Source organism: Hemiscyllium ocellatum, chromosome 12 (assembly GCF_020745735.1).
Source record: "Hemiscyllium ocellatum isolate sHemOce1 chromosome 12, sHemOce1.pat.X.cur, whole genome shotgun sequence".
Lineage (NCBI taxonomy): Eukaryota > Metazoa > Chordata > Chondrichthyes > Orectolobiformes > Hemiscylliidae > Hemiscyllium > Hemiscyllium ocellatum.
In genome coordinates, this window is record NC_083412.1 from 66,022,576 (window position 1) to 66,035,072 (window position 12,497).

The 12,497-nt window shown below is 40.3% G+C and overlaps 1 protein-coding gene across 2 annotated transcripts in view; it reads left to right on the plus strand.

Annotated features, from left to right (window-relative positions):
* Positions 1–6,239, plus strand: part of LOC132820810 (uncharacterized) — a 45,439-nt gene extending 39,200 nt beyond the window's left edge. For both annotated transcript variants that reach the window (XM_060833123.1, XM_060833124.1), the window contains 2 exons: positions 1,076–1,148; positions 5,484–6,239. In XM_060833123.1, the coding sequence (XP_060689106.1) occupies positions 1,076–1,148; positions 5,484–5,529 (119 nt within the window). In that variant the 3' untranslated portion in view covers positions 5,530–6,239. The remainder of the gene's footprint in view (positions 1–1,075; positions 1,149–5,483) is intronic.
* Positions 6,240–12,497: the final 6,258 nt, after the last annotated feature.

Consider the following 12,497-nt stretch of genomic DNA (forward strand, 5'->3'; position numbering starts at 1 on the left):
GACAGGGATAATTAATTTTAAAGTGAAGGGCAGGAGGTTTAGAGGGAATTTGAGGAAAAGCTTTTTACACCCAGAGAACGATGGTGGTCTGGAATGTATTTCCTTGGAGGTTAGTTGAGATGGGAAACCTCACAACCTTTAAAAATTACTTGGATGAGCACTTGAAACATTATACCAGTCAAGGCAATGGGACAAGTGTAGGTAAGAGTGTATTGTTAGTAATGGGCTGAAGGGCCTCTTTACTGTACGATTCCATGATCTATCATCAATATCCAGTGTTGCCTACATGTGAATTCTGGTAACCACATTGCTCTGGGTCCATTAAAAACCATATTTTTCTGAAGATAATGGCTATCTTGAAAAGTCTGTCCTCCGGTATTCAACGGGGCGGCACGGTGGCACAGTGGTTAGCACTGCTGCCTCATAGCGCCTGTAGACCCGGGTTCAATTCCCGACTCAGGCGACTGACTGTGTGGAGTTTGCACGTTCTCCCCGTGTCTGCGTGGGTTTCCTCCGGGTGCTCCGGTTTCCTCCCACAGTCACAAAGATGTGCGGGTCAGGTGAATTGGCCATGCTAAATTGCCCGTAGTGTTAGGTAAGGGGTAAATGTAGGGGTATGGGTGGGTTGCGCTTCGGCGGGTCGGTGTGGACTTGTTAAGGGCGGCACGGTGGCACAGTGGTTAGCACTGCTGCCTCACAGCACCAGGGACCTGGGTTCAATTCCCGCCTCAGGCGACTGACTGTGTGGAGTTTGCACATTCTCCCCGTGTCTGTGTGGGTTTCCTCCGGGTGCTCCGGTTTCCTCCCACAGTCCAAAGATGTGCGGGTCAGGTGAATTGGCCATGCTAAATTGCCCGTAGTGTTAGGTAAGGGGTAAATGTAAGGGTATGGGTGGGTTTCGCTTCGGCGGGTCGGTGTGGACTTGTTGGGCCGAAGGGCCTGTTTCCACACTGTAAGTCTAATCTAATCTAATCTGAAACTCTGGTGAAATCAGTCTTGCAGGCTATATTTCATTTGTCTACAGATTTTTCAAATGGAAAGTGGATAGTGTTAAATTTACTTTGCTTATTTTTAGGTACTGTTTTGCCTATTGTAAATAGTTCGGGAAATACCGTGAGTTTATGTTTATCACCTAGACTTCGGAACAGGTATGCAGTGAAGTATTCATCTTATGGTACAAGTTATTCATATTCAATCAATCTGTACTGTGAGTGAGGTTGTATGTTTGCTCGATGAGCTGGTAAATCTGTTCCCAGATGTTTGGTCATCTTGCTAGGTTACATCATCAGTAAGCCGCTGTTGAAGCGCTGGTGTTCTGTCCCGCTTTCTATTTATGTGTCTTGATCTGTTGTGGGTAACATCACTTCTGGTTCTTTTTTTTGAGACATTGGTAAATGGATTCCTAATCAATATGTTTGTTGATGGAGTTCCAGTTTGAATGCCAGGCCTCTCGGTATTTCCATGCATGTCTTTGTTTGGCTTGTCCTAAGATGGATATATTGTCCCAGTCGAACTGGTGTCCCTCTTCATCTGTGTGTAAGGATATGAGTGATAATTGGTCATGTCTTTCGATGGCAAGTTGGGACTCGTGTATCCTGGTGGCTAATTTCCTGTCCATCTGTCCACTGTAATGTTTGTTGCAGTCCTTGCATGATATTTTGTATAAGATGCTCATTCTGCTGGTTGTTGGTACAAGGTCCTTTAAAATCATCAATAGCAGTTTTAGTGTGTTGGTAGGTTTGTGGGCTACCATGCTGCCAAGGAGCCAGAGTAGTTTGGTTGTCATCTCTGAGATGTCTTTATTGTATGGTAGTGTGACTAGTGTCTCTGGGCATGTTGTGTCTTGTTTAAGTTTGTTGTTTAAGAATCGGCAGACATTGCTAATCGAGTATCTGTTTTTCTTAAATACATTGTATATGTACTAATCGAGTACCCAGTATGCCAATTCTTAAACAAGAAAACGTAACACACCAAGAGGGTCTAGCCACACTACCATACATTAAAGACATCTCAGAGATAACAACCAGACTACTCTGGCTCCTTGGGAGCATGGTAACCCACAAACCTACCAACACATTAAAACAGCTCTTGGTGAATCTAAAGGATCCTATACCAACAACTAGCAGAACGAGCGTCATATACAAAATACCCTGTAAGGACCACAACAGGCATTACATTGGACAGGAAACTAGCCACCAGGATACACGAGCATCAACTAGCCACCAAAAGACACGACCAACTATCACTAGTATCCTCCTTACGTGCAGACACAGAGGGACACCAGTTCGACTGGGACAATACATCCATCCTAGGACCAGGCTAAACAAAGTCACGTACAGGAATTCCTAGTGGTCTGGCATTCAAACCAGACCTCCATCAACAAACACATCAATTTGGACCCTGTTTACCAATCTCTCAGAAGGAGAACCGGAAGTGATATCGCCTACCACAACAGATCAATACACACAAATATAAAGCAGGACAGAACACCACTGCTTCAATGACTAGCTTGATGATGAAATGTCTGAAAACAAATCTATCAGCTTAGCAATGTATAGCCTGAGCCTCAAGCTGAGTTACAAATCTTCTCAAAAATTGTACACACTTGGACTGGCTTGATACCTAGATTTATGTAGTCTGAGCAAATTATGTAAACCTTGGCACTTTTATAATAGAAATGATCAAACTCTTGTAATCTTATGCTTTAATGTGAAACTTTGCTGTATCATTTGATGTCAGTTTTGTTACAATATTGTTATGAAAACTTAATTTCTCCACCAGATGTGAAGTTTCTTAGCAATGCATTTCTAACCTGTTTTTCAATACAGAGCCTGCACAAGATAATGACAGTTAGTGTGTGGGGCTTCTGAGGAATATATGCATGCATGTGGAGATGAAAAATTAGCATTGTGGTTTAACCGTACCACAAACAATGTTAGAAGTTAAATTGTTTTCAGTTCCTTGCCATCTACTATACATACTCATGCATAGGTAGAGTTTTGAAGACCATTTTAAAGCTGAAATTAGGGGGTCAACTTAAACACAAGATATTGTTTTTAAGGGGATGTAATTCATTGCTTGGCATGAGTCAAAAAATGGACAAACAAGAGCTAGATCTCTATATAGAATAATAAACAACAAAAGGAAAATGAATTATGGCCACTATTAAATATTTATCCACAAAATAACTCTCTCCATTCTGCCTGCTATGATAGAATGATACTGTCATACCATATTTTAGTTACCAGCACCGTAAAGTGCATGTAGGTGTACACAATGTACAGACGTTAATAGGCATACCAACAGGTTGTCAGACCATCTACCAGGGATATTTATACAACACACAATTTATAAAATAAAAACAGGAGTAGTAAATACAAAATAAAATAGTTTGATAGTATTTTGTTTTAAAAAAGACCGCTATATGATAAAACACTTCATCAAAAAACTGATATTCACAGTTTAAAAAAAAACACTTCTCACCGTATATCGCAAATATTATGGGATAGTTGCTTAAAACAAAAGGTACCGGTACATGCAGAAGTCCATTAGAATCCCTTAAATTAACTGTCCTCCTCCCCGTCATCTGGGTCAAGTATATCATTGTATGGATCATCTTTATCTGTACTCTCAAGGGGATCATCAACTGATTTGTCATCACTTCCATCTGACCATAAATAGTCATTCTCCATACTATCAAAAGCATTAGAAATTCCATATTTGTTTGAAGGCTTTCACAGTAAGTTCAGTTTTCATCTTCCAGGACTCAACAATCCACTGACATACAGTTGCAAGTAATGGGGCACACATGTTAGCATCCTTTGTGAAGCTTTTTTCCCCTTCTTGCATTCAAGTGTCCCATTTCTTCAGTACTAAGCCCTTAAAAGATTTATTGATGCTAACATCCAGTGACTGCATAATGTTCGTAAGGCCTCCAGGAATCATTGCACTGTCAATGTAAGCTCAAAGTTCACTGATAACACTTTTCATTCTGTGTTCTGAACAGGTCCCAAACTAGAAAGCTTTTTTCCTTTCTAAGTCCACCTGGTTGCATATCCAGACCTTCCTAATCCAAGTCTTACAGCCATCTTCAAGCATCCACCCTTTTTCATGGATGAGGCCAACAATGCCTTTTGGAAATTTCTGTTTGGGCAGAATTTTTAACTTAAAAATCATTGTAGGCTTTAACTTTGTTCCATCTGCCATATAACTAATTACCACAGTGAATCGACTCCTTTCATGGCCAGTAGTCTTAACTAAAACTGTTTTTGCTCCAATCATGTCCACAGTTCTGTTCCCTGGCATATCAAAGTTCATAGGGGTTTCAACCATATTCCCAATGCATGAGAGCCTTGATTTCAAAGCGGTGGAACTCTAATAACTTGTCGTTAAGTTCTGCTGGTGAGCATTGGACAATCTTGGTTTTCTGTCTGAGCGCTAAATCATACATTTTCATAATCCTACTACACCATCCAGTACTGGCTTTGAAATCACTGAATCCATCTTTTTTTTTTGCTTCGTTTTTCGTGCGTATTCTGACACTTAGTGACTTGCCAATGCTTCCATTCTGACGACACTGAATTACCCAGTCAGCAATCTTCTAGTCGTGGCCACTTGTTCAGCTTTCCTGGGTTGGCATACTTCTCTTTTGGCATAGCCTTTAATTGTGTCGCTTTTTACCTCGGACAAACTTTACAGAAACACAGAACTCCCTTGCAGCTACACTATAACTTTTATACTGTGCTGTATACTTGTTTCTTCGTGATGTCATTTTGTCAGAAAAATTTGGGGGAGTTTTACGATAAGTTCAGAGTACAACTGTACGTGACACCTACTTCTAGAAACTAGAAGACATGGTCGAGGGCTACCATGAAGTACCATAGATATTTACATGACAGGTCAAATATATGTAAAATATTACATAAATATATACATATGGTTATCAACATTCAATGTAACGATTTGAAAATCGCATTGTGCAAATATATTCAGATGTGTAATATGATGATGCAGGTATTGAATTAAAAATGTGTATTTGAATCAAATGTGCAAATCATACCCTTTCAGCTTGCATATATGGTCAGGAAGAGCTAGGGTCAACTTAAACATGAGGTATATGAAAAATACCAGATGTTTTGGTCAAAAACAAAGGGTCGACTTATGCATGAGGTTGACCTATACTCAAGTATATATAGTAATTGGTTGAATTACAGTGTACTGGAGAGCAACAGGCTAATCGGCAGTGCATGTAATTAATTTCACTATCTGCTATTGATTTGCAGAGAATATTTGATTTGTGCTCATTTTTGATATAATAGTGAACTGAAGAGTGATCAAACTGTAAATTGTCCAATAGTTTGAATAAATTTATTTGTAGCATTAAGTAAACTGTTTAGAAATGTAAGAGTAGAAGAAACAAAAAATGATAGCTAGTGTTGTATTAAATGATGGGAAATAACTTCATTTATATTTCCTCCTAACAGAGTTTCTAGAAAACTGGTCTATAACAAACTGAACACGCCGGTCTGACTAAAGCTGTGAAGTGTGTCACAAACGAGTTTTTGGTTGTTTCTAAGAATTAATCCTTGTCATGCCTATATAGCAAAATCTGAATGAGACGTTAATTATCTACTATCTGTTCAATGTTTTACATTTCTATTTTGTTAAAATTTTAGTTCATATTTCACAATTGTGAATATTACAGCTAAACCAGTTTCCCACTTTCCTGTACTTTGAACTTGTTTGCTGGCTTTTATATATTCAATTTTATAGAATTGTTGTTTTTATATTGTAGATTGCTAGCATTATTAAGGACCATATGAATCATTTGGTATCACTTGTAGAAGAGTCGATGCATGGTGTTTTTAACTTAATGGGCAATAACTGTGTTATTCTGATGCAAAACCAGCAAAATGCTCCTCCAGGAAGTCTTGATTCACTTTGTCCCATAATCGAGAAGCATTCACAACAAACGTAGAGTCAAAGAAATTTCTCTCACTGTGTATTAGTGTTTGTGTGAAATATTCTTTGGTATCTTTGATCTTGCCTGTAAAATGACTTGTAAGATGAGTTGTGTTTCTTTGTAACTTTGAATTGTTACTGAATTATACCTGCATCAAGAGAAAATGGTGATGGTATATTTATTTATAGTCTTAGCATTAGTCATGACAGTAATATGTTTTATATTTCAATTTGTGCTTAATTTATCTCCTGAGAAATAAATTTGGAATAAATGAGAATCCACAATTGTTTCAATTATGACTTCACTCCACAAAGACACAAGGCCCAATACAGCAAAGGCTGTGGATAATCTATGTCCTGACAATATTTATTTGTTCATGAGATGTGGACATTGCTGGCTATTGCCTATCCGAAATAATCACCACACTATTGGGGTCTGGAGTAACGTGTAGGCCAGATCAGGTAAGGAGATCAGGTTTCCTTCTATTTGAACATTAGTGAACCAGGTGCATTTTTACTCCAGATGTTTACTGAATTCAAATTTCACCTTTTATCTTAGTGGGATTTGCACCCATGTTCCCACAGCAATCGCCTGGAGTTCTGGATTACTAGTCCAGTGACTTTGCCATTGCATATTGGCTATATATCTGAAGATTAGTGCTGCAAGTTGAGCCATGCCCCAGCAAGCTATTTCAGTGCAACACTGACATCCACATGACTGATCCTTGAAATTGGAGTCCCAGGTAGATGGGATAGTGAAGGAGGCGTTTGGTATGCTTTCCTTTATTAGTCAGAGTATTGAGTACGGGAGTTGGGATTTGCCCTATATTGCGGCTATACAGGACATTGGCTAGGCCACTGTTGGAATATTGCGTGCAATTCTGATCTTCCTATCAGAAAGATGTTGTGAAACTTGAAAGGGTTCAGAAAAGGTTCACAAGGATGTTTCCAGGGTTGGAGGATTTAAGCTATAGGGAGAGACTGAACAGGCTGGGGCTGTTTTCCTTGGAGCACTGGAGGCTGAAGGGTGACCTTACAGAGGTTTACAAAATTATGAGGGGAATGGATAGGATAAATAGACAAAGTCTTTTCCCTGGAGTCAGGGAATCCAAAACTAGAGGGCATTGGTTTAGGGTGAGAGGGGAAAGATATAAAAGTGACCCAAGGGGCTACTTTTTCACACAGTGGGTGGTACGTGAATGGAATGAGCTGCCAGAGGACGTGGTGGAGGCTGGTACAATTGCAACATTTAAAAGGCATTTGGATGGGTATATGAATAGGAAGGGTTTAGAGGGATATGGGCCAGGTGCTAGCAGGTGGGACTCGATTGGGTTGGAATATCTGGTCGGCATGGATGAGTTGGACCAAAGGATCTGTTTCCATCTATGACTCTGTCTTGTTGACAAAATAAATCTAGTCTGGCCAATTACTATTCCATCAACCTGTACACTGCAGAGGAACCTCGATTATCCGAAGGATACGGGAGGGCAGTATGTTGTTTGATTAATCAAATGCCAAATAACATAGTTTAGCCGAGCATTGAGACCTTGCGATCTTGCAGGATAATTCCATATTCAGATAATCGAATGCTGGATAGTCAAGTTTCCTCTGTAATCAGCAAAATGTTGCTGGCAGGGCTATCAAATAACATTTGGTCACCAATAATCTGCTTACTGATACTTTGAGTTCAGTAAGGGCCATAAAATCTAGACCTTGTAGCATTGGCTCAAATGTGAGCAAGAATTGAAGTCTGTCAGTAAAGTGTGAGTGACTGTCCTTGGTGGCAAGGTAGAATCTGACATGTTATATCAAAAAGCTGTACTAAAATTAATATTGATGAGAATCCAGGACTAAACTCTCCACTAATTTGGACCAATGTTTGACGAAGAGGGATGGCTGTGCTTATAAGTCAAACAAGTTGTCATAGTATTAGTTAGACTACAGCTGGGTGCTATGCAATTCTTGTTGCCACACTATAGGAAAAATTTTTTTGCATGAGAGAGGGTGCAGAAGAGTTTCACCAGGATGTTGCCTGGGTTGGAGCAGTTCAGCTATAAAGAGGTTAATGGTGTTTTCCTCAGAGCAGAGAAGGCTGAAGGGTATCTGAGGTATACAAAGTTCTGAAGGGCATTCACTGTAGACCGGGACAAACAATTCCCCTTATGTGGTCTAATTGAAACTTTCAGAATACTGAATGGTCTGGACAGAGTGGAAGTTCAGCAGATGTTCCCATTGGCAGGAGAGACTAGGACCCAAGGGCATAGACTTAGACAAAAGGGAAGACCTTTTTTAGAATGCAGATAAGGAGAAACCTCTTCAGCCAGCGAGTGGTAGATCTATGGAATTTATTGCCATAGAAGGCTGTGGAGGCTAGGCATTGAGTATATTTAAGACTTAGATAGTTTCTTGAGTATTCAGGGTTACAGGGAAAAAGCAGGTGAATGGGATTGAGAAACTTAGATGAGCACTTGAAATGGCAGCCCTACAAAGCTGTGGCTTAAGTATTGAAAAATGGGATTCGAATAGAATATGACTAAAACTGATGCCATGGAGCTGATGGGATCTTTTCCATGCTGTCAAATCACACTGACTCTATCTCAGGATTTCATTGGAGGTCTGCCTCCTGTCAGTGTTCTAGACCTGACCATCTTTGGCTGTTTCATCCATTCACTTATGATCTTAGTAGTAAAATTTAATTGTTTGTTTGAATAGTGTTCAATGCTATTAAATTATCATTCTGTACAAATCCTCATACTGAATGTCTGCCTGCGTGCAGTAAGACCAGGATAACTTTGAGGCTTGAGCTGGAAAGTGGCAAGTGACCCTGTATTAAACATGTGCCAGTTATTGACCATCCTCACCCCAACTCCTTGGTATTCAAAGGTGTTTATTTATGGATGTCCCAAATTGGTGAGGAGGTTTGCCACTTACTTGTGTTAGCGAGTTTTGAGAAGATTTGTAGCTCAGGTTGAGGTTCTGGATGTAGGTTTGCTCGCTGAGCTGGAAGGTTCATTTCCAGACATTTTGTCACCATCCTAGGTAACATTTTCAGTGGGCCTCCAGGCGAAGCACTACTGATAATTCCTGCTTTCTATTTATATGTTTAGGTTTCTTTGGATTGGTGATGTCATTTCCTGTGGTGGAGTCATTTCCTGTGGTGGAGTCATTTCCTGTTGTTTTTCTCAGGGGGTGGTAGATGGGGTCTAATTCGATGAGTTTGTTGGTAGAGTTCAACCGAAACTCTTAAACAGCATAAAGGTAAATAAATCACCAGGACTTGACCGTGTATTCTCGGATGTTGTGTGAAGGTAAGAAAGTAATTGTGGGTCCCCGAGCAAAGATACTTTTATCACCTGCAGCCACATGAGAGGTGCTGGTAAATTTAGGTGGCTAATGTTGTGTATTTAAGGAAGATTGCAAAGAAAAAACAGGAAACTTATAGGCCACTGGTAGGTAAGGTGTTGGAGCAGATTCTGAGGGACACGATTTATCGGAGAGGCAAAGACTGATTAGGGATAGTTAGCATGGCTTTGTGCATGGGAAACCATGTCTCATGAATTTGAGTTTTTTGAAGATGTAACCAAGATAGATAAACTTGCTTGTCTTAGCATGTCTTGACTGTGGGATTAGGTAGACATCTATGTGGACTTTAGTAAGGCCTTCGACAAAGTTCCACATGGTAGACTGGTTATTAAGGTTAGATCACATGGGATCCAGGGAGAGCGAGCCAATTGGGTGCAAAGTTGACTAGACAGTAGGAAGGCAGAGGGTGCTGGAGGTTTGTTCTTCGACTGGAGGACTGACCAGCAGATGTTCCGCAGGGATTGCGGCTGTTTTTTATTTGTATAAACGATTTGGATGATAATATAAGGAGCATGGTTAATAAGTTTCTAGGTGCCATCAAATGTGATGGTATAGTAGACAGTGAGGAACGTTATCTAAGATTACAAAGGGATCTTGATCAGTTCGGCTAATGGGCCAAGGAGTGGCAGATGGAGTTTAATTTAGATAAATGCGAGGTATTGCATCTTGCTAAGTCAAACCATGGCAGGGCTTACACAGGTAGGGCCCTGGGCAGTGTTGCTGAACAGAGAGACCCAGGGGTTTGTAGTTTCTTGAAAGTAGTATCATAGGTAGACAGTTATAAAGAAGGCATTTGGCATGCCTGACTTCATTGGTTAGAGCATGGTAAAGAGGCTAAATAGGCTGGCCTGAAGCATCGGAGGCTGAGGGATGACCTTATGGAGGTTTATAAAATCGCGAGGGATGTAAACATATAAGAAGCATGTAATTAAACTGCAGAATAAATTTACAAGGATGTTGCCTGGACTCAATGGTCTGAATTATAGGGAAAGGTTGGACAAGTTAGGACCTTTTTCTTTAGAGCGTGGGAGACTGAGGGGGACCTTATAGAGGTGTATAACATCATGAGAGGCTTGGATAGGGTGAATACACTCAATCTTTTTTCCAGGGTTGGGGAAATCGAGGACAAGAGGGCAGTTTAAGGTTAGAGGGTAAAGAATGAAACGGAACCTGAGGGGCAACCTTTTCACATAGACGTGGGGAGTTCAAAACTAGATGGCATAAATGTCTGGTGAAAGGGGAAAAATTTAAAAGGTCCCTGAGGGGCAACTCTTTCATACAGAGGGTGGTGCGTATATGGAATTAATTGCCAGAGGAAATGGCAGATGAGTACAGATTCAACATTGAAAAGACGTTTGGACAAGTACACGAATAGGAAAGGTTTAGAGGGATAGGAGTCAAATATGGGCAAATTTTAGTTTGAGAAACCTGGTCGGCATAGACAAGTTGGACCAAAGGGTCTGTTTCTGTGCTGTATGATCCTATAATATGATCCTGACTGATTTTCTATTTCATTGCCATGTTTCTGCCTTCTCTCCGTACCTCTTGTTATCTTTAATGACTAAAGATTTATCACCCTCTTTTTAAAATATATTCATACCTTTACTTCTACGACCTTATAGAGTCCTACAGCACAGAGACAGGCCCTTTGATCCAAACTGATCCATGTTGATCAAAATATCCATCCACACTAACCCCATTTCTCTGCCCTTGGCCCATATCCTTCTCAACTTTTTCTATCCATGTAATTGTTCAAATGCTTTTTAAATGTTGTTAATGTACCCACCTCAACCACTTCTGCTGGCTGCTCATTCCATAATGCGTACCACCATCTATGTGAAAAGGTTGCCCCTCAGGTTCCGTTTCATTCTTTACCCTCTAACCTTAAACTGCCCTCTTGTCCTCGATTTCCCCAACCCTGGAAAAAAGATTGAGTGTATTCACCCTATCCAAGCCTCTCATGATGTTATACACCTCTATAAGGTCCCCCTCAGTCTCCCACGCTCTAAAGAAAAAAGTCCTAACTTGTCCAACCTTTCCCTATAATTCAGACCATTGAGTCCAGGCAACATCCTTGTAAATTTATTCTGCAGTTTAATTACATGCTTCTTATAACAAGGTGACCAAAACTGAACACAATACTCCAAGTGTAGCCTCACCAATGTCTTCTATAACTGCAACTTCCCAACTTCTATACTCAATGTCTTGACCGATGAAGGCCAGTGTGCCAAAAGCCGCCTTCACTGCCCTGTTACCTGTGACTCCACTTTCAGAGAACTGGGAATCTGAACTCTAAAATCCATCTGTTTCACTCCTTAAGGCTTTACCATTTACCACAAAACTCCTACCTTGGATTTGACTTTTCAAAATACAAGACCTCACAATTATCTATATTAAACTCCAAATTGTCATTTCTTGGCCCACTTCCCCTGCTGCAATTTCTGATAATCTTTCAGTGAATAAAGGTTACCTTTTACTACTCTTTTTAAGTGAATAAATCTTTCTCATCCTAGTCCTAAAAGGTCTACCTTGTATCTTGAGACTGTGTCCCTTAGTTCTAGACACTTCAGCTAGGGAAAACGTCCTCCCTACATCTTGCCTTCCAGCCCAGTTAGAATTTTATACAGTTCAATCAGACCCCTTTCATCTTTCTTAACTCTGGTTTGATTGGGCTTATAATCACTAATCTCTGCTCAGGACAGTCCTGCCATCCCTGGCATCGGCCCAGTCAACATCTACTGTATTCCCTTCATGGCAAGTATATCCTTTCTTAAGAAGCAAGACAAACTGCATACCATACTCCAGGTGTAGTCTCACCAAGACAAGACACCCTCAAAGCTTGAACTCATATCCTCTTACAACTAAAGTCAACATACCATTTGCCTTCCTAACTTCATGCTGTTCCAGTTCTGAGGAAAGGTCACTTGACCTGATACACTCTGATTCCTCTCCATGGATGCTGCCAGATGTGCTGAGCTTTTCCCGCAATTTCTGTTTTTGTATTAATCCATGCCAGCACGTTATCTGCTTTTCTATTTGCTTTAATTTTACTAACGAGCCTTCTATGGAGAACATTGGTCAACAATCTTATAAAAATCTAAGTCTACTGCAGCTGTTTGGCTCTCCTTTAACCTCCTGCATGTTTATGATGCTGAAAATATATTCTCTATATT